At 37.2% G+C, this 25,200-nt stretch overlaps 1 protein-coding gene across 3 annotated transcripts in view; it reads right to left on the reverse strand.

Annotated features, from left to right (window-relative positions):
• Positions 1–25,200, reverse strand: part of VCL (vinculin) — a 63,846-nt gene that overhangs the window by 22,754 nt on the left and 15,892 nt on the right. For all 3 annotated transcript variants that reach the window (XM_035542937.1, XM_035542946.1, XM_050712029.1), the window contains exons 2-6: positions 19,440–19,510; positions 10,720–10,870; positions 8,909–9,017; positions 6,255–6,377; positions 4,447–4,607 (exon numbers count right to left, since the gene is read on the reverse strand). In XM_035542937.1, the coding sequence (XP_035398830.1) occupies positions 4,447–4,607; positions 6,255–6,377; positions 8,909–9,017; positions 10,720–10,870; positions 19,440–19,510 (615 nt within the window). The remainder of the gene's footprint in view (positions 1–4,446; positions 4,608–6,254; positions 6,378–8,908; positions 9,018–10,719; positions 10,871–19,439; positions 19,511–25,200) is intronic.

Consider the following 25,200-nt stretch of genomic DNA (forward strand, 5'->3'; position numbering starts at 1 on the left):
ACCCAGCACCTTAAGTAAGAAGTTGGGAAAAAGCCCAAATAGCTTTTTACCAAACATGTAATGGAAATAATTTGAAATGCATCTAGCATCCCATGATTAGTATACAGATCATGAAAAAAAGCCTGTCCCTTGTGCTGTTAACTGAATTGAACTACCCATGCCCAGCTCCTACAGAGAAGAGCCTGCTCCACGCCTGCTCCAAGCATCTAAGATCACTATCTGGTACAACATGTGATACTCTTGACAATACTAAAAAACTGCCACATTTTTGTGGAGCAGTTCATTCTGCACTCTTAGTCCCGAAGATCACTGGGGACATTTTGGCATTTAAGCTTGTTTTATTCAGGCATGTCAGTCTGACAGCTACTTGTAGAGTATTATAATACAACTCAACTAACTTTCTAAAGGTCATTCAACACAGCTGGATATTTTTAAGGGCTCTAGATTCACAACCCAAGAGAGTGCACCAAAAGCAGAACTATTTTCACCTGGAAGACTGGTTCTCAAACCTAGAAATTGGGTCTCAGAGCTTAGGTCAGGACCTTCTTGACAACATCCAAAGGATAGGACACGCATCTAGGGTTGGAAGGGGGGACAATCTTTTAAAAGTCATCTTCTCTATAGCTTGAGATTTGTGCATTTAATATACAAGAGTTAAGTAAATAATTATATAGTAATTTAAAAACTGAAATGAATGCAAAAAAAACCACCTTACCAGCTGTGATGGTAGGTGATAGTTTTCTGTTGTTTTATGTATGGACTAGAGTAACTTTAGTAACTTGGAATGAATGGTCTACTGCAGGCCTGTCTACCCATAAATAATTTGAAACAAAGGATTAACTGAATTTTTAAAAAGGCAACAGATGTTGCTTAGCACGTTGATGAGATGCTAGGTGTGGGATGACTGGGAAAGGACAGCATTGGGATAATGGGAGGGGCAGAAACTCCTCCCCTCTTTACTAAAGCAGCCTTTTGTGTTGCCTCAATTGCCTGCTGAGTTGCAGTTACATCAAAATGATAAAGAAGTCTAAGAAGTCTCTCAATCTAAATCTCTTATCAAGGGATAAAATTAAGGGTGTTTCATCTTTTACACATGATTTTGTGACTGCTAGCACTACCTAAGCAATGTGTGTTGAGCTGTATGGCTTGTACACGCATCTGGAGGTGCTTGGCGTGTTCATACATGTGGCTTGCATACATGTCTGGAGGCATTTGGTGTGTTAGCACATGTTCACACATGTGGCTCTTATACACGTCTGAAGGTGTTAGGCGTGCTCACGCATGCTGCGACATGTGGCTTGTACACGTGTCAGGAGTCTGCACGTACATGTGTTTTTCAAATGAAATTGAGGTCCTACCTGCCCTTCATTTAGAACTAGAAACAACTGTAAACAAACAAAATCTGCTGGGACCACAGCACCCGACACAAAGATCATATGAAGGGAATTTTGAAGAAAATATGCAGAGCCAAACTTCTGGCAGAACAGATAGCTTATTCACCATCCAGGGTTCAATCCCACATGATACTAGATACTTCTCAGCTACCAAAGTTTCAACCCCTTCCACTTCTATGGAAATGGGAAGTGTATGAATTGAGTATTACTTCAAGTTTATTATAAAAACGAAAAGCTAAGAATATACAAATTAAACTGCTCCGTAAAATGAAAAGAGAAAAAATTGGAATAAAACTATGAACAGAAGAAATACATGCAGGGTTTTTTTTATCTTTTAAGGTTTTGTCAGAGATCAGTATTTTCTCACTATTTCAACTCTAAATCAGCATACTATTTTTATAAAATCCTGTTTTTCTGCAAGCGGAGATTATTGCAATGCAGTAACAGTAACATGCACTTCAGAGTCTGTACGAAGACCAAAATAGTTTATGGCAAAGCCTACAGCTCTAGTTCTATAAATTTGTTCCTTCTCAAGTATATCTATGTAGATTTTGTGATACTTTTATGTATACACAATTCAAGAAAGAATAACAAACAAAAAAACTTTCTAAATCAACAGAAGGATATACTATACCAGTAAAATTCAAGATTGTGCATCCCCAAATACACCTTACTTTGCTCCATAAAAGCATGGGAAAAAGATCTTTCCTTTAATCACCAAGCATGAAACACATGCAACAGTAATCTCAAGTAGAAATTAAGAACTCCTCCTCTCCCTCCCAATAAACAAACTGTTCAATACATAAATACACAATAAATACAAGGAAATGGTCTATAATACACCACCATTAGCAAACTACTTCCTGCTTCTTTATCCCAGTAAGCTTTTCAGCTCAAATTCTTTGTCATCATGTTTGGTTAATGCCTAGTGATACAGTTCCAAATTGCCAACGTGCCCTAATTCAAATACCAAAATACTATTTAAAAAATTTTCAGCTCAGAAAGCAAAACGATACTTAAACATACTTGTCTGCACAACATACTCATGAATTATGCATAATGACCAACATTTTCCATTTAGAGATACTGCTAATGCACCAACTGTTTTCTTAATAAAATCCTTTATTAAACCTGCCTTGTTAGCAACACAAGTAAGAATTTCCTAAGGCTAGCTTGCCAACTTTTTGCAAGTCTTTTTTTTTTTTTTTTTTTTTTAAAACCATGGAAGTTTCCAAATTTCTTCTGTAAAACGAAACTGTACTTGTATTTCATACAATGCAGGAATGCTTAAATCCAAAAATAAAGCTTAATTAAAAGATATACATACAAAATCAAAGTTTTAAGCCTAGATCTGAAGAATATGAACCATCTGAACTGAATGAAGGAAAGCTACTACTGAAAAACTAAGGAATGGACAAATGGACAAAATCCCCGATTTAATAAAGCTTTCTGGACATGTAGAAAGCTTGATCCTGCATAACTGAACCCTTTATTTATAACTACAGATGCTAGTAACACAGATTAACACAAAAGCATTCCACATGAATGTGCTCTAAAATCCTGGGCTAGCTCTAATCAGATTCAGAAAGATGGTCTCAATGCAGTTCAGCTTGCCATTACCATTCTCTTAGGGACAGCCAGTTCTACTCTTTGGGCTATTAAGAGTCATTTAAAACTTCAATGTGTATATACATAAGTATGGTGTTACAGCTGGCACACAAATAAAAAGTTGCACAGCACAAGTCTGCACACAGCACAAAATCGCACATACATGCTTGTTTTGTTTTAGTGCAAGGTAGAGGTGTAGGGTGCGGAAGAAAGCTTACCTTCTAAAGGTGAGAAAGGGGTAAGAAACAGGAGAACAAAAACAAAGATGCATAAAGTAGTCATAATAAGGAAGTGATAGTGACAAAATAACTCAAAAGGCAAACTAAGGGCCAAGTGTCAAACAATATAGGCCAAAGTGAATTTAATGTCTAGATTACATCAGTTAGATTTTCTGCAAGAGATTTTATTTGTTAATAAGTCTGGCTTTGTGTCTCAGTATTTTCTTTAAATAAATTTCCAATTACTTGTTGTTTGTAGCACTAACCCTTAAAAAAGTTCATTTCAGCGATTTACCTTAAGATACTTTAAAAAAAAAAAAAAAGGAATATCAGTTGTGTAGCTACATTTATCTGTAAGTCCACAATAACACTTTTATGATGCTGGCCATCAAACAGCTTTACAGACTGATGCATATTTCAATATCTGCATTGTGTAACATTTAAAAACACTGCCTAAACTCTCTAGGTAAGTGGTTAAAATCACTTACACGGTTTAACACCGAATTGTAAAGAACCAATTCTGCCCATATGCCATCTTCACAGAAAGGCTGCTCAGAATAGCATTCTCCTTTTTCAGACAATCCGAACACTTGAAATTTACTTCCATACCCAGACTAAAAATGGGGCAGGGATGGGGTGGGGTGTTGGTGTTCAAGGAGGTATCCCAAAAATTGACTAAAGCTTCCCTAACTTCAGGCCTTTTGCACAAGAAATATGACAACAGTCTAGCTCTTTTAGTAGAAAGTGAGAAAAAAAAAAAAGAATCACACGATCTCACTTATGGATGCATAGCTACAGGACCAGTTTAAGGCATAGAACAATACTTTTTACACCTAATTTCCATCAGTCAAATATGATGCAAGTTAACTATATGTAGCAAAAAAAAAATGGAGAGGAATACACTGTATTCCAGGATGACATATTACACATCAGAACTAAGGTGTGAACAAATTTAAGTCTTCTGTGCAACCATTCAGCTCCAGTAACCATTGGGCCACCTTCAAGTAACAGTCCTTTAATCTAGCTTGTTGAGAGAGAAAGCTAGGTTTGAAAAACACATTAAAACAATCATCTGTGGAGATGTTCAACCTTGAAGAGATTACATAATGTGATTACAGTGTTGCAAAACTGATGGACAAATGCACATTTCAACAGTCTCAGATTCACAATTAAGTCTACAAAACAAGAGTTAGACTTCTATATCCAAACATAAATGTGAAACATACCTTGCTGGCCCAGGCATCTTCATCCCAGGAAGTGAGTTGTAATACACGAATTATTTCATTTATCTCAGCACTCATCTTCTCTACTGTGAAATTGCGATTTTTCAAGGCCTCTTCTACTCCCTGGCTTTTAGAGTTTTTCGTGGTTACAAAAATTTTCATAGCTGTAAAAATACCATAGATTAGAAAAAGCTACATGTAAGATACAATCACTATTTATGGTAACCCTGAATACTATTGCATTAATGCAGAGATAGTGCATTTTCTTTTTAATATTTTTTTTTTTATGGAACAGTTTATCTAAACAGATTGTAGTTTTGATCAACTGTGCTTCTTGGAGCTTTTTGTCTTGCTTGTTGTTGGTTTTTTTTTTTTTAAATCATTAAGTCTACATCTGTAACTACAACAGCATTTTTAACATTACTGTACGGGTTTTAGCTCTGAAACCAGTTAAGTAGACTGACACAGCAATACTACTCTTGTACCAACCACATTCATAATTTCCAATTAAGAAGACTGTCAGACATAGAAACATTGGCTTTGGCATGTGGTAAGAGTTCAAACCTGGTTAGTAGCACATTCTGTACACAATGCCATCAGTGCCTTGCTGCTACAGCTGACAGTGTTTGGTCAGTGCAGTGAGATCCAGAAAATACCACTGGAACTTCATTTTATATTAACTTGCAATTAATTATTTTTTTAAACATTATTACAACTGTCTCACTTCATCCAATTCACAGTTCCTCACACAGACAAGTGTCAAATGCACTCCATTAATACCATTAGCCACCAGCCTTTGGGATGGCAAACAGCATTTGAAGCCATTATTTAACAGATGTCCACAGTATCTCAGAATAGAGACAGAAATAAAGCTTATGCACATGTGCAATACTAACATTACACTCGTTATCTTTGCAGAAGGGATGGAGGGAAAGCAATGTGATATATTTAGAAGAACTGTTCTATGATGTAGATCTATTCCGCAGTATAGCCAGGAAGATAAAGGCAAGTTCACATCCCTTGATACCCTGGCAACAGAGTCTGTGCACACTTCCTCACCCAAACAAAAAACAGTGTTCGCCCAATTTTTAAGTTTACTGCTAAACCATATATTTTATTTGCATTTTTTGTTCCTCCCCATTATCATAATATGCCAAAGATGAGCCAGAGAAATACAGCAGAAGGATATTCTGTATACAGTTATTAAGCAAGCAAAAAATCTGAGTAGGATAAAGGGAGATGATTGTTCTGTTTAAGAAACCACCACGGCGCAAAACTTGGTCTGGATCACATTATACCTGCGTGCATTTCACTGCTCTTTCCACCCAGGCTGCCCTAAGAAGCAGACGACTCTTGTGCCTGCCTATACATGGCTCGGCACAGTGAGATACTGCCGGGGCACCCACATAAAAGGAAACGCTGATGCCAGCAGGCTGTTATGTCCTTGCAAAAGAACTTGGTACACCAGAGCCAGTAACACTACAGCAGTCCAAAGTGAAGGTTTCAAAACAGCAGTTATCTCTTACTACAACTGAGCTACTCCATTACACCAAGCCTTTTAACCAAAACTGTTCTTACAAGATTATATTAATGCACAGCCTCTTAGGGATATATGCTGAACAACAATTAAATACTTAATATCAAGAAAGCAAACTGCCATTCAAAGAAATCAAATGTATTGTGTAGTTATTTGCCATTGGTACAGAAGCAGTGTCAATGCTGATATTTTTTAGCCAACATAAAACAATGTAATTCCAATTCAGAATAGATACTGATTCAGAGTGATATTAAAAATTAAAGCAAAAAAATACCTGAAATAAGTACTGGCAATAGCTCCTTCACTGTATTCATGGAGTTTACCAGCATAACTCTATGTTCCTGATGAGTTAACTCCTGTTGTCTTTCATCAATCATTTTCGCCATCTTTGTCATTCCTAAAAGATTAAAGCAATTAAACAGTCAGAAATGCAGCATTAAGTTTAATTCACAATAGTTAGGCTTTCTAAACAAGAACAAAGTGTAATGAGTAACAGCAACTACATTTAAAACATTTCTCTATATTAGAAGTCATTATTTAAATTGCATTCCAGGTGCTTCAAAGTCATTGATTCAAAACCTAGCCACTATTCAAGGAAGAATGGAAGTCTCAAAACTCTAGAGTTAAAATATCAGCAATAAAATATGAAAATAATACCCCGAGTAACCAGTTTCAGACATTAAGTCACCCCATGAACTCTGGAAGCCAATTTGCAGGCTTGGTGGTTTGTGGGTTTGTGCTTTTTTCCTCCTAATTTTCTGTTAGGATTTGATCAAAGCTTTAAGAGTTAATGGCAGGAAAAGGAAACATCTGGTTTTTTTTTGTTTGTTTGTTTTGCCTTCAAAGTTTTTGTCTCGAAGTTCTAGCAGAGCTCAAGAATTGTATTTATTTGTACGTCAGTTCTGCTGGAAATATTTCAGTGCTCTAGAACTGTGCAAAGAATTAAATTTATTCTAGCACAAATCTAAGAGCTAAGACTTGCAAGGTTTATCACACAGCACACGTGGAAACTTCAGACAGAGCTCCATAAAAATTTAAACTGCTTTAAATTGGTGCTGTCACGGTCCCACCCTCTCCCCCTTAACAGGGCACAAAGTTGGCAGAAATTTACACACTGTGTGGCTGAAATAATCTGCTAGTTAGCATCTTAAGCATCTTTATATAACAATGGTTACATGAGCTTTAATGCCAATGCTAAATAGTAACAGAACCGCCACACTGCCAGCACAGAGTGGATAAATTGTGCAGAACCACGTTTTTGTTCAAATGACAGAAGACACCTAAAGACTCCACTCTACTTCCACCACAAAACCTGTAAGCACTTGGTTGATCTAGTGGAAAGATGTCCTTGCTCATGGCAGGAGGTATTGGAGTGGATGATTTTTGCTGGTTCCCTTCCAACTTAAATCATTCTATGATTCTATGATCCCATTATATATGCAGTTCTCATATTGACAGTAAGGTCAGATGCTCAGTGATATAACTGAAGGCAACAAGGACTACTGGCATAAAAAGTTTTGTGGACATGGGCTGTAGGTGTTAAGTAGCACATATTTAGAGCATGCCAGAAGCACAAGATTAACTGTATATCTGTTTAACAGTATGAATTTAGACAAGATTACTTCTAAGAAATTAGACAGTTGTCTAACACCTATTACCTCCATCATACAACCAAAACAGCAAGTTATGTCTGAAGTTAGTGAGAAATCCCAAAGGCTTCTGACTAAGCCAAATAAAATAAATCAAAGTTTAGGGAAATCTCCATTTTAATGACATGGAAGATAATGACCACAGAGAAATTATAAGCGTAAAATAACTAATTTCACAGAAAGAAGATTATCTGTTTTGCTTGATCTTTTCCTGTTCATAAGGAAGCAAAAATCTACTTAGCTGAAGGTAATTTCTCTTGGGACATTACAGAAATTTAAAGAACGCTATACCTTCATATGAAAATTAAAGTTTTTCACATCTAGAAACAGGGTAAAGTATATACTTATGTTCAGTAAAAACAGCATAATTTTCAAGTACACCAAGGATGACAAACGTACTCTGACATTAGAGCTACTGGTCTGTTAGCATCCAATTTCATTTATGAACTAGCTATCCTTACACTACATACATATTCTTATTTATATGTATAAATAGCTTCTTTATAAGCATTCTTCAGTTCAGTGTAACTTCACTGCAACATCTTCCTATATTTCTAGCACAACGCCTACTTTTTGTAGAATACTTTTGTTAAACTACTTCATGCTTGCTGGAATCAAAGCATTTGGAATAGTGGATGACAGAGCTTGATAGTAGGTTTCCTCCATAGCAACCCAGTGCTTCACTTACCAGTCATTTATTTCCACCAGTAAAAGAGTGCGAGTTAGCACAGGGAAATAACAAGCAGTGAAGGAGCATCAAATAATGAAGGAAAAGAATTACTGTTAACAGCTGGACTTTTGCATTACACTGCAAGACAGCTATTTCTGCAACCTCATTAATATGTTAATCTATGACATGGTGCTTCTACTACTCCAAGTAATTCCTATTAGCCCTAACCATCTCAGCACAGACGTTTTAGCATCTTAATTAACTTCATAGCTGTGAGTGCTTAATTACACAAGTTTCTTTTTTTTGTTTTATTCTGACTAATGCATGCTTACTTCCCTCACATAACAGTGTAGAAAATTAGAGTACATATCACCTGTATAGTGTGTGCCATTTACCAGCATCCCGACTATTCTTTATTCTTAAGAGAGAATGTCAATCACAAAATAGTAATCAGTCACGCTCTAGTTTAAACAGACACTTTCAAAGCAAATGCTTTATCATTATCCAAATGCTCAAAGCTTGGTTAAGGTGAATAAGGTGTGTGGGGGAGAAAAGATAGTGGAAAAGACTACACTTCGAATGTTTACGATAGACTGCAGCAAATCAAACCTGGCCCTAGATTCTTTGTGTATGTCACCAAATCCTCCATAGTCTCTACTACTTCCGCCACAGTCAGATATTCCAATATTCCTTTGCAGACACGGATGATTTTACGGACCTAAAAAAGGAATATTCCATCATTTATTAGATGAAGCTAGGTTACACTTGAATTAGAAATGCAAGCTTATCATTAGAACAGGATAGGTATAGCATTTGTGATCACCTGTACATCATGTTAGCAAAGGTCTGGGATACAGAGAAAGTAGACTCCAAATGCTCACAGGAAATATTATTCACCATACAGCTTTACATATGGATAAAGAATTATGAAGCACTCCAGTGAGAGAAGGTAGATACAACATCTTAAACCTTCCAGAAAAATCTGTCTATGAAGACTGTACTTTATTTACCTCTGGACTTCTGCCTCAGCGATTACTTAATTTTTTTAGTTCACGTTTAATCGCACAGAGTTCTCCTAAGTTGTTTAACTTAATTGTCTTACCTCCTGAACCACATTATTTCTGACAACACCATGTACAATTCTCATTGAAGAATGACTTAATTAACATTTAACTCAGATCAACCACATGCAGGGTTCAGTCCTTAGGACAGATCATAATTTCCTCTAAAATTCACTTTAATTTTGTCTCCATGCTAGTTTATCTTGAAGCACAGTAGGATACAGTCATGACAGGTTTTGTATTAGAGAGAAATTGATCATTACAGACTTATTTTTTTTAAACACACAGATGTAAGAGACAAGAGTTCAATGAAGCATTAACTCCAAATAAATCAACCTCTTTCCTAAACACTGGAAAAAGGGAAATTAAAAGCTATTAACTTCCTTGCAATTATGCCCTATAAAACTTTGTAGCATCTATTAAAAACACTTAAATTGTGTAATCACCAGTGCTACTGAGGAGTCCCATAGCATTCTCCCCATTTCAGAGGAATATGCTAACAGTACCACGAGCTGTTTAAATGTGACATAGGGATGCCACATTAGACCACTCAGAACAGCAGTAACACAATTTCTTACATTAACAGACAGCTGCACAGGTAAAATTTACAATTAACAAGAGCATTTCTAACAGCATTAGCTTCACTTCCTCATAACAGCATAATATTTGCTATTTAGAAAGGAATGACTCCATATTCCCAGTGAGAGAATCACAAGATTGAATACTATTCGTAACACAAAGAAAAGCTTTCAAGTATAAGATACTCAATATCCATCCACCCCCTTCATTTTTAAGTTTTCTTGCATCTCTGTCTTTTTCCCATCTGAGGCACTACAAACAGTACCTCTGAGCCACTTTTTGGCTTGCACTAAAGCCAAAATGAAGCAACTGTTACATCTGTCAGAACATCTATCTTGGATGATCTCCTCCGCCTCAAGGCCAATTAAGTTGCCACAGCTAATGGGGTCAAAGACAGACACATGTCTGACACATGTAGAGTGTAATGCACTGAAAACAGTGAAGGGACAGAGAATTTAAGGATGAGGTATGGGTACAGTGAATGGAATACAGAAAAATGTCAGGAAGATATAAGACAGGGTAGATAAAATCAGGCCTTTCTGCACAATAATTACAAGCAACACAAACATTATGTCATACAAAGATGCTCTTAACGAAACAGAGCATGAAGACTAAGCTTCTGACAGAAAGGAATGCAGAATATGCTTCCAGTCAAGCTAAGACAATCAAAATCACATTCAACTGCAATAGCCTACATTAGCTGAATACTTGGTTAGGTAAATATTTGAATTAATAATACCATTGTGCAGATACCTATGTCACCCATATTGGGATTCCTACCTCTGCTTCATCAAATGTCAGAAGCAAGTCTGATGTTCCAGAAAGGATACCTCTTGATCCATCAATCAGATAGTCACGAGCTGGTACCGAATAAGGATCTGCTTGCAGCATCTGGGCTGCCCGGACAAGTTTGGTGCAGGCATTCTCCACTCTGTGGGAAGTCATCAAACGAAAGTTGTTGATCACTTTGTAAAAGCAACAGATATGGAAAAAGGCTGAAGGATTTGTTTTTAACCTTACTACTTGAAACACTACAAGCAAATTGATCGTTATACATCTTTATAGTTTAAAAAGTGAGATTAGTTTAACAAGACTAATTTTTAATTTATTTTTTTTAAGTAAGGCAGTCTTCCAGCGTAGTGAACGAAGTATTGTATGTACAACAGTCAATACAGGGTGTCATTAAGGAGAGGTCCCAGCCATCATCATGGTGGAACACCTTTCATTCTGAACGATGGGACAGAAAACAAAACAACTGTTCTTTTAGGACTTCAGAATCAAATTAATTGCTATCCATTATCATCCTTGTATTTGCACTGACATTCAAGAAGGAATTGCTAAATATTAAATGATAGCTACATATTAAGACAAAACAAAGAAACAAAAGAAACATAATGAAAAAACTAATACTCACTGCCCTGCTCCTTGAAGCTACAGACTAGCTCTTCAAAGTCTGTTAACACTCATATGAGAGAAACAGCATTTTAGATGGCCATAAGATTCAGTGGTATGGTATAAATGTCAAGTGCAGCTTATGATTGCACACATAAAAACAGAAAGGAGGTTTTACAAAAGACCATCATATATAATTACAGTAACACAAAATACTACAATAAGCAAATAAGCTCTAAAATTAGGTTATTTCTGTCAAGCCATTAACATGACAATTTAAAAAAGACCGAAACTGAAACATTCAAGACTTTGGGTTTTGTTTGCTTGTTTTAATTACTTCACAACAGCTTAAAGGAATACAAAATTTGGACTCTGACTAGTTACTGACTACGCTGACTATGACTTTCCTCCTTTCTCTCCCTTTTAAGAAGAATCTAAATACAGACTCTATGCCTGAGTGCCATGTGCTCACTCAAACTGCACCAAGTTCCAACAAACATGAAACTCTTTCAGTACAGCAATATTATTTCTCAACGTTTTTCATGCTTCTCAGAGCCCATTTTCTATCGACCACTTGGACACAGTCTTCTCTCATACTTTCAATGTCATTGGAAAGTTAGTTATTTCATTTTCTCCCCTATGCTCCTTGCTACACAAATGGCAGAACTTAATGGTTACTACTAACATTGGCTACACTAGAAATAAGATTCGTTACAGGAAAACACACATTTTTTCATAAAGTAACGTTTTCATCTAATGGCTCCCTCGAGCAGATCGAATTGGGTCAGCTGCCCTTACCACGACCTGATCTTCAGTGAGACATCTGCTCAGCACATCAGGTGGTGGTAGCTCACGACTGAGCAGGAAAACACAAGAGGACTTTAAAGTGGGAATGGTCTGCTCATTGCTATGCCATGTACTCAGCTCTATTATCAAAGTCAACTGATGGCACTAAATTAGATTTCCCCACTTACTTCTCAAATTCATTCTTTTCAACTCTGCCAAGAAAGGGATTAAACAAATCACCTATTCAACCAGCTCTGAGACATGCTCAGAAATACTTCATTTCCTACAGTCCAATTTCATGGTCATCTGTTTAATGCCAATTATCATCCCAAGGCTGGCTTTTTCATTTGTGAAAAAAAAAAGAAAAAAAACTAGTGTAAGTGTGCATTACCTCCAGAAGTCACCACAATTTAGCACAAAAATAAAGTTTCTAAAGATTCAAAGACTTCTCTTACAGTTTTTTTTTTTCAGAGCTGGACTTTCAAAACGTAATCCTGCATTTTACTTCTACAATGCCCACTTTGTACAAATTTCCCACTACATTTAAAAGACCTCAGGAGCATGCACTACATACAAAAAAGCAGAGAGGTGTTAAAAAAAAAAAAAAAACACAGATGCCCTCCGATCCTTGCAAGGCATACATGCCAGGAAACAAAAGATTGGAAAGGGGAGTAGGGAGTAAATCAGTTACTTGGATTTTTTCCCCCCAATAAACCACACTTCAAAGAGTTGCTTTTCTCTCACAAAAATCAAACACATACAAAAGCTTTCAATTTCTTTCATTGCTTCATTTCAACTTCAAGTTCATTGCTACGGTAAATTTTCAGCCTAAAACTTCATTAAAGCACAGCTGATTCACAGCATCTTTGATACTTTATGCTTTTAATTTGTATAATTTGCATTTTTGTGTAGAATCCACACCTACAGAATTACACTATAAGATTAAAGAAAACTTCAGATAGGTATGTATTTTATATACGTACTTTGAGACAAAAATATTTTAAGTTTAGACAAACGGAAAAAATAAGCCATAGAAATAAAGAAAGTAATGCCAATGACAATTTCTGTGAGTTACCACCACCATCACCTATTCTTTGTCACATTCAGAACCGGAGAGCATATATTATATCTAGTTTGCAAAGGGAAGCAGGTATGCTCGATAAACATCAGAGCTGAAGGTCCTCCAACACCAAAAGATCCTAAAATACCAGTTCACAGAAGAGCCTGCATAGGCTGTAATATAATGTACATTACACACTAATACATCATAAATAATTCATTTTAATATTCAGGGTGTTGGCTTATAAATAAAAATTGCATTTTAAATGCCCAAAAAACAGCTAAATAACTGCTAGATATGTAAACCAAATTGAACATTATTTGAACCAAATTGAATGAACGTTAGATAACACCCCATTTATAGTTGAAGGTCAGTAAGCAAGATGTATTTTGATACTCATTTTCTTAGACGTACACAGATCACAACATAACTGTAATGGAATTGGGTTTGTATAGATGAGAATGTTTATGTACTTTCAAAAAACATTAAAACTGCTAAAATACAGACTGTGTGTGTAAAAACATCTCGTTTTACTTTGTGGTCTACTTCATTTTGAGTAGTATTTTGTATTGGACTTGATTACATTTCAGAATGACTGTGGTAATTCTGTTCGATTTACTGACAAGCCGTTTCAAAGTTTGGCAATTCTAGCATAGCACCATTTTTTTAAAAAAACGTTATGAAGTACCGTTCAGAATGTTTTTTTCTTGTTGTCGTTAAAAATAAATAACAGTTTAAAGACTAATAGTAGTCAAAAAGACTAAGTCTTTTTCATTAAGACACTTTCAACACTAAAGCAAGAAGCTTCAGAGAATCAAATATTTTACATTTCACATTGCTCATGTGAACTACTAGCCATAGTAAGCGGTGACATCTCTTCACTGGCAAGTAAGTCAACGTGTTTACTGTAGTGTATGAAAGAACAAGCCTGTAAGAAGACAGAGACAGCTGAATAGTTAGAGTAATGCAAGACCATGATATGATCTACCTTCCAGTAACTCAATTGCCTCTACCTTAAGATAAGTCATCCCTATAATCTCCCTGTGTTCACTTCACTAGCTTAACACTGAGAAAATCAGACTTTGGCACAGAGATACCTGCAGCCTAACTTGCATTGTAGACATAAACAAAAGCAAAGGCAGGGGAATAGTGTCAGGTAGGGTTACATATAATTCAACTACTTTTAAATCAGCTAGCTCTTTTTAAATATTCAGTTCAAAGATGCATGTGAAAGAACACAGTTTTTCTAAAACCATTTCTCCGTTAAGACTAGGAAAACACACTGTTCACTTATGTTGTTTCATTTTATGCTCCTAATTACAGAGGATTTAGCATTAACACATAGGTCAGATAGGTAATGACAAATCCATTTTCTTTCTTCTCAGTTCGACAGCCAAAACCATCTAATCCCTGTATTACAAATTAAAAATACAGCTTCATTAAAAAAAAAAAGTGTATTTATTTTAGAGGAGTGATTACAATATAACTATGTTAACACCAGCCAAATTCTGTGTGGAGAAGACAGACATGGGTCACGCTATTCCCAACAATGCTATTTTTCAGTAGTCGGTCAGCTTCATTGCTGTTATCTTCTTTAAAAAGCGTGAGGAAAAATTTAGCTTATGCTGAACTTTTTTTTTCCCCTAGGGCTGAAACAAAGATGCCTGCTCAAAATGCCTAGATCAGGCTTGTTTCAATTTCTAATGACTCCAGTTGTAGTGGCTAAGCTCACTAGAGTTTAGGTTACTTACTGTTCAGAAATATTTTGTTTGCTTTTTAATTTGTGTTAACTTCAGCTGGTTAATATAGCTGACCAGCAATGCAGCTCTAGCTTGGCCACAAAAATGCCAATACAGAACAGCATTACTGATGATTTATTAAATGAATTTGCATATGCAAGTTAAATGCAGACATTTTTATTCTGAGTGCAAACAAATCAGGTGTTACACTATTCTTTGTCTAGAGATAGCAGCTTTTCCTTCTTTACAAGTATAACAAATAATATAAACACACTGCAAAACATCTGATATAATTTATATGAATTACTCATACTCCCTCAGGATTAAGACAATTAAAATAAATAACATGGCATTTTTTAACTCTAAGTCAGTAGTTCCAACGTGGTTTATGTCAGCAGCAAGCAAAGGGATGCATCATAGCTTCTCAGCAGCCAACAAATAGTTCTGCTGCACAATCACACTCCTACTGGAAAACCTGACACATTACCATCATATATATTATACTTATTATGAACCTTCAACGTCAGTCTCAAGTGAGCCAAAAACCCAGTATTTAAGAAGACTAAACCAATCTTCTCCCTCATCCTCCAAGAGTCATCGCCTCAAGTCTGGTGGTCATTTTGAGTGCGGAAAATATGCACAGGGAATGCAGTGCTAGTGCATGCACAGTGTTCATTATCCTATCAGACGTGTGTCAGTACAAGTTTTGTAGAAAGCCCTTAAAGAGGACTGCCAGTTTCTGAACCAGCACTTGAGAAACAAGCACCCCTCCCCTCAAAAGAAAAACAACCCTCATCCGTTTCACCTCCTGAATCCAAGTCCTGCCCTTAAACACAGAAACAGGTAGGACTCCCTTGGCAGCTCATTCATGACTATCACTTGTTCCTACAACACACAAGTCAGTGATGATGTGCTCCACAGTGTCAACAAGAAACCATTAACAAGTACTAGTTCACTCTATTATAAATTCCAGGTTAACAAACACCAACAAATGCAACAGGTTATCATTCATGAATGCCATTGATCATTCAAAATTCATGTTATTGAATCTTAAGTACCACATGAAGTACATTTCATTACTGGGACATGGTTTTGCTTTCCATTTTTACTGTATTACAATCCAAGCAGTCATACATTGCTGCACAAGGTCCTTGCTTTCAGCATGAAGTGGTACCATTTAGCAGTGCTTATATCACATTTCTATAGTAACTTAACTATGTAAGTCTCCAGAATCTCCTAAATGTTGATCAAAGCCTGGTTGCTGTAAGCGATTAACAAGTCTTTTCCTTAATCCCTTACTCGCTTTAGTGAACAAGAAGCTATAATGAAGTAAAACTCTACACATCCTAGAAAATGAGTACAGCATTACACACATATACAACTCACTAAGAAGCAAGAAAACAGTTTTAGTCTCATTTTAATACACGTACACACACACCCTCCAATAAATAAATATTCAGAAAAAAAACAAGTCAAATCCTACCAAACAAAACAGCCAAACAAGATCACACACCAGAAACACAGCATAATAAATACTGTAGTGGACTGTATCAAAGGCCCATTTAGCAAAGTATCCTGTCTGCAAAAGTAGCTACAAATACATGCCTTCAGTGGGTTAAGAACAGAATAAGCATTTATCATACTTCCTTTGGGCACTCTCCCATCCTCCAACAATTTTCAGTTTCTAGGATTTCCTGTAGTTTGCCTATTTGATATTCCACAATGAATTCCTCTGAATACTTGCTTGTTATCCTCCAAACTTACATAAAGGAATTGTAATAGTACCTGACTCGCATGAGTAACGTCCCCCTACTGTTGGTTTATGAACTATCTTAACGCAATGCCCTCATCACGTTCTTGCACAGGAAGAAAAGTAGAAACTTCACCTTCTCCATGTGCTATTCAAGGTGTGGGATGGTAGCATATAGTGACATTTTAGCCTCTCATCCTTCACTGATAAACCTGTTGGTTTACATTGTGACCACTACTGAGCATATTATGGGTGCTCTCACCAGCATATCACAGAACCAGAACCTGGCTGTCGTTATCAGTGATGGTCAGTTCAAAGCCAAACATCCTGTCAGAAGCAAGAGCTGCTGCTCTCCCACACACAGACACCACTTCAGACCTTCCAAAATGATTTCATCCACGCTTAATATCAAATAACTCACTTTAATGTGTTCCTGCTGTAATTTCTAAGTCATCCGTTAATCTCACTATCCTGCATAAGATTTTGGGTAAATCATCAAGTAGTTTCACCTCACTGCTCATTCTAGTTTCCAGGGCATTAGTGAACACTGTTAAAAGCACCAATACCAGCCCAGATCTTTAAAGCCCAACTAATTACCTCCCACCATTGCTAGGGTTAACCATGTAATTTTTCTTTTCACTTTCAATCTTCTCTTTTCCATGACAGATCTTTTCTTATTACCGTGTCTACTTCATTTTCTTTAAAAGCCTTCAGACTGTGCCAAAAACTTCAGAAACCAATGTGTACCATACAACTCTGATTATCCTTTTCCCGTTTGTAATATCTCTAGACACCATGTATCTAAGACACCAAGAGGTGTCTTAGAACGCGGAATTTCCCTCACCAGAAACACTTAATTCACCCAAAGCAAATATGCACATCTATTTAGGGTCTGCTAATTCTCCTTCTTTGCACAGAATTTCTAGTCATTTGCTCCATAGGCATGTGAGACCTATAGACTTCCTGCTCCCCAAGTTTCCCTCAGCGGAAACTTCTCAGGCAGTAGCAATGCCTTGACAGACATTCTGGATAGTCTCCAGCGAGATACTGTAACTCACTAATAACTTAGTTCATAAAATATCCTGAGTTGGAATGGACCCACAAGAATCATTAAGTCCAACTCTTGGCTCCACACACCACCACCCAAAAATCAGACCACGTATCTGAGAGTACTGCCTAAATGCTTCTTGAACTTCAGCAGGTTTGATGCTGTGACCACTGCCCTGGGAAGCCTGTCCCAGTGCCTGACCACCTTCTCAGTGAAGAGCCTTTCTCTAACACCCAGCCTGACCCTCCCCTGTCACAGCTCCATGCCATTCCCTCGGGTCCTGTCACTGTCCCCAGAGAGCAGAGCTCAGAGCCTGCCCCTCCGCTCCCCTCGTGAGGGAGCTGCAGGCCGCCATGAGGCCTCCCCTCAGCCTGCTCTGCTCTGAACAAACCAAAGGCCCTCAGCCGCTCCGCATACATCTTGCCTTCTAGACCCTTTTCTTCTAGACCCTTTTCCATCTTCATAGCTCTTTTTCAGATACTAATTGTTTTGTCTGCCACAATATAAGAACATCAGAGTGCACACAGTGCTCAAGGTGAGGCTGAACCTCAGCACTGCTGTGCCTCATGTACCCAGTACGAGGCTGGCCCTTTCGGCTGCCAGGGCACGCTGCAACTGGTGTTCAACTTGTTGTCAACCAGAAGCCCCAGATCCCTTTCTGTGGGGGCTTTCCAGCCTCTCATCCCCCTGTCTATACCTGTAGCCAGAGCTGCCCCATTCCAGCTGCAGAATCCAACACTTGCCCTTGTTGAACTTAATATGGTTGGTAACTTCCCCATCCTCTCATCTATCATAAGATCTCTGTAATTTATTTCCTTTTTGAACTTGAGCTATTTCATTCTTCAACTTCTATAATTCATTATAGTATCTGGTCCTAGCACTTTTTTTTATTACTCATTTCATCAACCTACAATGGAACATTTTTTTCAATGCTGTACTGTAAGTTCTCTTCTGACTTCATCTTTGTTCTCCATTTCATTGTTTTTCCAATTGTCTGTTTTCTTACTTTGAGTATCTGCTTATTTTGTTTTGGGGAATACAGTAAAATACAAATTCATTTTGTACGTATTAGAGAACATCAATGGAGAGGTCACTGCCTTGAGCGTATAGGGCAAGTTCACTTCAGAGAAAAGTCTGCCAGTTGACAGTCAGAAGCTTGGCAATTCCACAAGAAGTTGTGATCTATGATGTTTAGATTTAAGATAGCAGAAGGAGAGTATCATTCATCCTTGACACTGAGCCATGAAATTAAAAATGTCAGTCACTACTCTTCAAATGCCTCAAATTTCCAGGCAGTAATACCACACATCAGCTGGCTATACTGCCACCTTCATACTTCTCCATCAAATTAACACAAGATTTGAGAGCGCATCATCTCTGATACCATTAGGCAAAAACAACAACAGCATATAGGTAAGTGGTGGTGTTAGTCTGAAAAAAAGTTTATTTTTAAAAGGAAAAATACCATAGAAAAATACCATAGATATGCATAAATATAAATAAATACCATAAACATAATAAATATCATAGATATGCATAAATATAACAGGAAAAGTCACTGTTGGCAGAAAGGTCATTTCTAAAGAAGGTCAAACTCAAGTTTCCAAAGAATTATTCACATGAGAGTATTTTCTAATATGTACAACAAAAGCGTTTAACAATGACCCATCATTGGAACAGGTTTTTGGTACCAACAGTAGAAGATTGACAATAAAATGAGTTTACTTGATGAATGCTGGTGGCATATCCCTTTTCAAGATCTGGTCTTCTGTAGTCTGAACTGTCTCTTTTCCAACCTGCAGGAGAAAGAAATCAAATGTAAGATTCAGAATGTCAGTGTAAAACCTGTAATAATACAAATAGCAACAACAACTAAAGAAGGATTTGTGCTAGGGACACTTCCTTTCACTAGGTTAGTTGCTGCTGTATCTAGTTTTGAGACCTTTATACCACGTTAGCCTAATGTTCTAGAAATCATACCTTGTCACTCAACAGCATCCCCAATAAATTAACTGGCAGGGCACTCATCTCTCCAACAATACTCCACAGAAATGATATTTGTTTGCCACATTTGTGTTAAAATACAAATGACAATCAACTCTGCAGACTTCCCTCCCTCCTAACCCAAGTGTCAGAAACCAAGTTCAAAGTTGAAAAAGATTGCCTTCATTTTGCTATTGAACTTGTCCACTCTATTAGAAAAATGTACTTAATTACTGAGAACACAATCCACATCTCACATCATCCTTAGGCAGAAATAATTACAAAGAAGCTAATAAAGGGATAGATAGAATAAGATCCGGGTTTTTCTACACACTAACTCATGGTATACAATAGAAGTCCTTGTAATTGGTAGCTGGCTCTCTGGACTCTGAGATCACCAACTTGACAAAATATTTCCAGCTTCTTTGTTCACTGTATTTTCCAGCTGAATAAGCCATTCATAAAGGCATCTGAAAGCAGAAGGTCTTTAACCCAGACACTAGTGTGTGTCAAGAGCTGCCAGGCCTGCTCAAGCTAGACAAGATAGCACTGAAAAATCCTCAATCAGCTGGTATTTAAAGGTTTGTTGTTTTTTGACAGTTTCTAGTGTGCCAGCATGCTCAGCATTTGGCAATTCCAATGTTGTACAACCTTCTAGAAGCACCACTTGGCTGCACATTTACTCCATTAGCCAAAATTGCTGTCTTGCTGTCTACCTACTTGTGTCCTTTTCAGAGGGGCTTTACAGATGTACCCTAACCCTAATACTCTATTTGGTTCAAACTTAAGAGTCAGTCTGGCCTACATTTAATAGTTCTTAATTTAACTGGTGTTACATTTGCAATTAGTCATGTAGATATTTATAAGTGACAGAGGAAAGAATAGAGATATTGAAGGTTTTCAATTTTATACTAGATTTCTGTCTCTATGCTGACTGTAGCTCACTAACAGCTGTACACCCCACTAGTACACAACACTGCAGTATTGCCATGACTTGTAAACTCCATGACAGTGCCTCAGGAGCACCCTTGTGTCTCATTCATTTCTTGGGGCAGGGTTACATGACCCTGCACAGACAGTACACCATTGTTCCATTTATTTCCATTGCATTTTTTTTTTTTTAATATTTATCATTTGTGCATGCATGATAGAGACAACACCAAAAAGGAGTTATTTGCATAAACCCTGGATTACAATGATAGATTGTGCAGACAGGGAAGGCTGTCATGAGGTGAAGAAGAGTAATACTTTATTTCCAAGATCTAGTGGGGGTAAGCCCATTGCCTTCAAAATTTCTCTTGCAGCTGCACCAACCTGCACGTCGTTCAAAGTTTTTTTTTAATTTTTATACAGAGTATTTTTGAGGATATATATTTTTAAGGTATGAAATTTTAGTTTGCAAGCAAGGAATGTAGGCCTCACAGGTCTTTCTAATAATCAGTATTCAGCTTGCTATCTTCGATTGAACAGTCAGTCACAAACAACTAAGAAACCATTTCTGTTTACATCACAATATGCTTTATATAAGTTCATATAGGTTTATTAGCCCAGTCTGAAGAGTCTCTTTAGGAGCTTGAGCTCATCATCTACTAGTTATAGACAAACACTTTATATACCTATATGTATACACACACTGACATTCTTTGCTATGCCTAGCTAGAATCTTTAGTCTTCACATGAAAGTTTAGTCTTCACATGAAAGTAACAGAGCACGAGTCAATTTCCATTTTGATTTTTTTGTGGGGAGCTTTAACCTCAGAACTTCTGGAACAGAAACTGTCTTTGTCCTAGACTCCCAGAAGAGCCTATTTCTCTTCCAGTTCATTACAAAGCAGAAACTGGCTCCTCCTGTATTCTTAGCACTATATAGCACACAGACAAGACATGAGATTTTGGGCAGTTCCCGCGAGGTCTCAATTTAAAAGGTCAATCTTCCTAGAGAATATCATGAAGAGTAATTTCTTAAGTACCAACAGTGCTCATACTCAATCTGTTTAAACATAGAACCCCGTGGTTCAATTGAAAGCATTCCATATTTATGTAGCTATTAACCCTTCCAGAAGTTCTTTGGATTTGTAAGCAAGGTATGGAGACAGCATAACACAGCATACCACATAGGATTTAACAGGCAAGTTCTCAAAACCTGAAGCCACATTCAAGGCTAAAAATACACAATCCCAGAAAGTTGTGTGTTTTCCTTTTTAGCTATGTGGCTAGGAGGATTTTTTACTTCTTGTTTCAATGAGATCCAGTTTCTTCGGACTGAACTTTATATGAACTACGTAGTTTTCAGATGCACCACTGTGTAATAAGATAGATTCACCACTCAGCTCCACCTTCTCCAAAGTCTAATGACAAAGGAATTAAAGGGGCTGGGGGTTCTTCTTAAGATGTAATATCTATGAGTTCCCTATTTCAGACAGGAAGGTTTGTACAGCTTCATGCTAATAAAGAACAGTTACCTTGGGAACCTTTTTCTATTCCTATTCAACAGGATAAGTGTGGGGGAAAAAACAGGATTCAAACTTGTGTTTCAGATATTCTTACCACCTAAAATAATCCTCCCTTAGCTAACTGAGAAGCAGCACTCTCCATAGAATTTAAATTAATGCCGTTAAATAATATTGAATTGGTTATTACCCACTGCATCAAAGCAACTTTGCAATGGTTAACACAGTAACCAGACCTACACTTGAATGTTTTTATCTGCACAGAGCAAGGGAAGTTCTCAAGCAAAATTATGAAGATAGTTTCACTGTTACAATTTCAACGCATCCACATTCATCTCAATACTCTGTGTGACTTTATAAGAGGAGCTTCACTTGAACTAAAATAAAGAAGGAGCTACTTCCCTGCTACTTAACTACTGGTAACCTGAGACTGTCAAGCTCGCAAGCCTAGAAATTTAAAGAAAATGAGACACACGTGGCCACTGGAAGGCTTCTAGGAGCACAGCTAGACGGACCAGGAGGAAATGAAGATGTCCTGCTGCTTTTGGATTTTAATTTTATTCATAGATCTTACTCTTATCTGTCATTGATTTGTAAAAGATTTGTAAAAGATCAGTATGCTTTCCAGTTTCATGCTCTGGAGTACTTTCTCCATGGAAAAGCAAGAGAAAGACTTTCTCTTGGGCCATATTTTACAGCTTTTTGTCATGTTTGCTTCTGCTATAAGAAAACAGGACAGGAAGACCCCAAGAGGTCCCTTTCCCATCTCCTTAGCATGTTGTGTATAGCTAAGAACAGTTTTTCAGTAAGAAGGGGAAATAGTTTCAGCTTCTGTAATTCTTTAAGAGTTGGTTTGAACCACAACACAAGACACCACAAACATTCAGTAGTGCCTAGTTCTACTTGTAGGAAGAGTTTGAAAGACAAATAGCTTGTATGATATGAAAAATGTGTTTAACATTAGAGTCCAAAGTTTGTTTGTTGGTCTTTGTGGGTTGACGGAACACAAAAGTAAAGATTCTCCTGAATGCCTATATTGACATTACCAAGAATTTGCCAGATGTTGGAAGTGAAACTCTTCTTGCAACTTTTACATTAAACCCAGTTAAAAAGGATTAAGACATGTTAATTTCTGTAAAGTTACAGAAGTTGATTCAAAACATATGTCATTTTATCAAGGTGCCCACGAATATTCCTGTGTCAACATGCAGTGAACACATACAGCCCCGGCTGTAACAGTAGCAGAGCCCCGGGTTTCTCTTGAGGAATAAGCTGCAGTAACAGTTTTGCTTGACAAATTCAGAATGCTAATCAAATCACCTGGTCTATATGCTGTAAAAGCAACTTCATCACAAGCCATCTCATTAAAATCCAGTTGCTGGTTTGTGCATTCTTCCATGTTTAGCAAGCCTCTAGGAAGCATAGTATCAATGGGAGCATTTAATCTCACATTAGAAATTTGTTGCAAATCAGTACAGCTCCATGAAGTTCTCCACAACTTGTCAATTTCTTTAGATGTCTGTCCTGAAACAATGAACTCAAGTATTTGCTATAATTCTACAAGGAAAACAGTTTCTACATTGCATATCTTTGTCTGGAATTCTGCTAAGATGAGCTATTCTATCTTAAATAATTTCAAAGCAGAGTTGGCCAGTCCTTTTTTCTGATCTTATTTCTGTGAAGTAGAAACCAGCCTTGATTTCCAGACTATGAACAATCCATCATGCAGGGAAGTTATGCCACATTCATGCCTACTTCTTGCTAGCACAGATTTTTATGTATTAGTCCAGAACAAAAACAACAACATGAACAGAGGTAACTAAATCTCCTTGTGAAAGCACTCTGAATACAGCTTACAGACTCGGGGGGCCTTACACATGATAGTATAAGAAAAACAATGGTAACCAGTTGCGTACTCTGTACCTTTCAGAGTTCATTCCTTCCCCCAGGACTTGCCCTCTAAAGGCCAAAGCACATCCTTTATCTTGAACTGAGTTCAGAGAGTTTGTCTCACTAGGCTCGAAGTGGCAAGGGTACAATAACTACTTCACAACTGTTCACTTTTCCCTTTGTGAAACCAGTCACTTGAGCCAAATTAACAGGGAAAGCCTTTGAGAAGGGGGGAGGGGCTCCAGCAGCAAAAAGAGAAGCAAAGGGTACTTAGCTCCATTTTCCTTCATTGTTGTCAGCCACAGTATTTTCATTGCAAACCACATCCTGTTTTTGTTTACAGTATCAAGCAGATCCAGTTGTTGGTATTTCACTTTATTTTACTCAGATCTTTTCAAGACAGCTGCTCAAGTGACTATTTATTTTTAATCAGGCTCTGACCCCTAGCTACTGTCATCCACATGATAAGCATTAGCAAAACAGATTTGCATGCATCCTTGAATAAATGGCAAAGCTTTGTGCTTTGCTGTTAAACCCAACAGCTTCAGGGTGCATCATGACATTACTTGGTCCTCCCCAAATTTCACAAGTCATTCAAGAATTTGGATGAGATAACATTAACCACATCCAATAAAGGTTTGTTTGGTTGTTTGTGTTTTTTTTTTTTTTTTTTTGCAAACAGTGAATGGAAGAGAGAAGCAATCTTGAAAAGTTTAATAAAAGAAGAACAGGGTTACATGCTATTCCTCGATTTAATCTCTCATCCCACATGATTGAAACAAGTGATTTTTAACTAAGAAAAGTTAACCTTTATTGTATCTAAACTACACAGTATGCTTTTCCTTCAAAGGCTCCCTTGAAAGTATCGAATAAAGTCAGTTTCCAATTTCACCACTACTCATCTCATTTGGACTTTATTAGATTGATACATCACTTAAATTAGATAGTTTAGCACTGATTTTAGCAGCATTATCTAAGTTTTTCTACTTAACTGTAGTGGAATAGGACAATACAATTAAAGGCTGAAATCTAAGTCTAAAGAAACAGCTGAATTCTCTTTTCTGCTTCTAGTTTAAGCCAACCTAACAATGCACATATTTGTGCATCTGTCAACAGGACTGCTGCTTTTTCCCTTCAAGCTAGGCACAAACCTAAATAGACCA

This window comes from Cygnus atratus, chromosome 7 (assembly GCF_013377495.2).
Source record: "Cygnus atratus isolate AKBS03 ecotype Queensland, Australia chromosome 7, CAtr_DNAZoo_HiC_assembly, whole genome shotgun sequence".
In the NCBI taxonomy this organism is placed as follows: domain Eukaryota; kingdom Metazoa; phylum Chordata; class Aves; order Anseriformes; family Anatidae; genus Cygnus; species Cygnus atratus.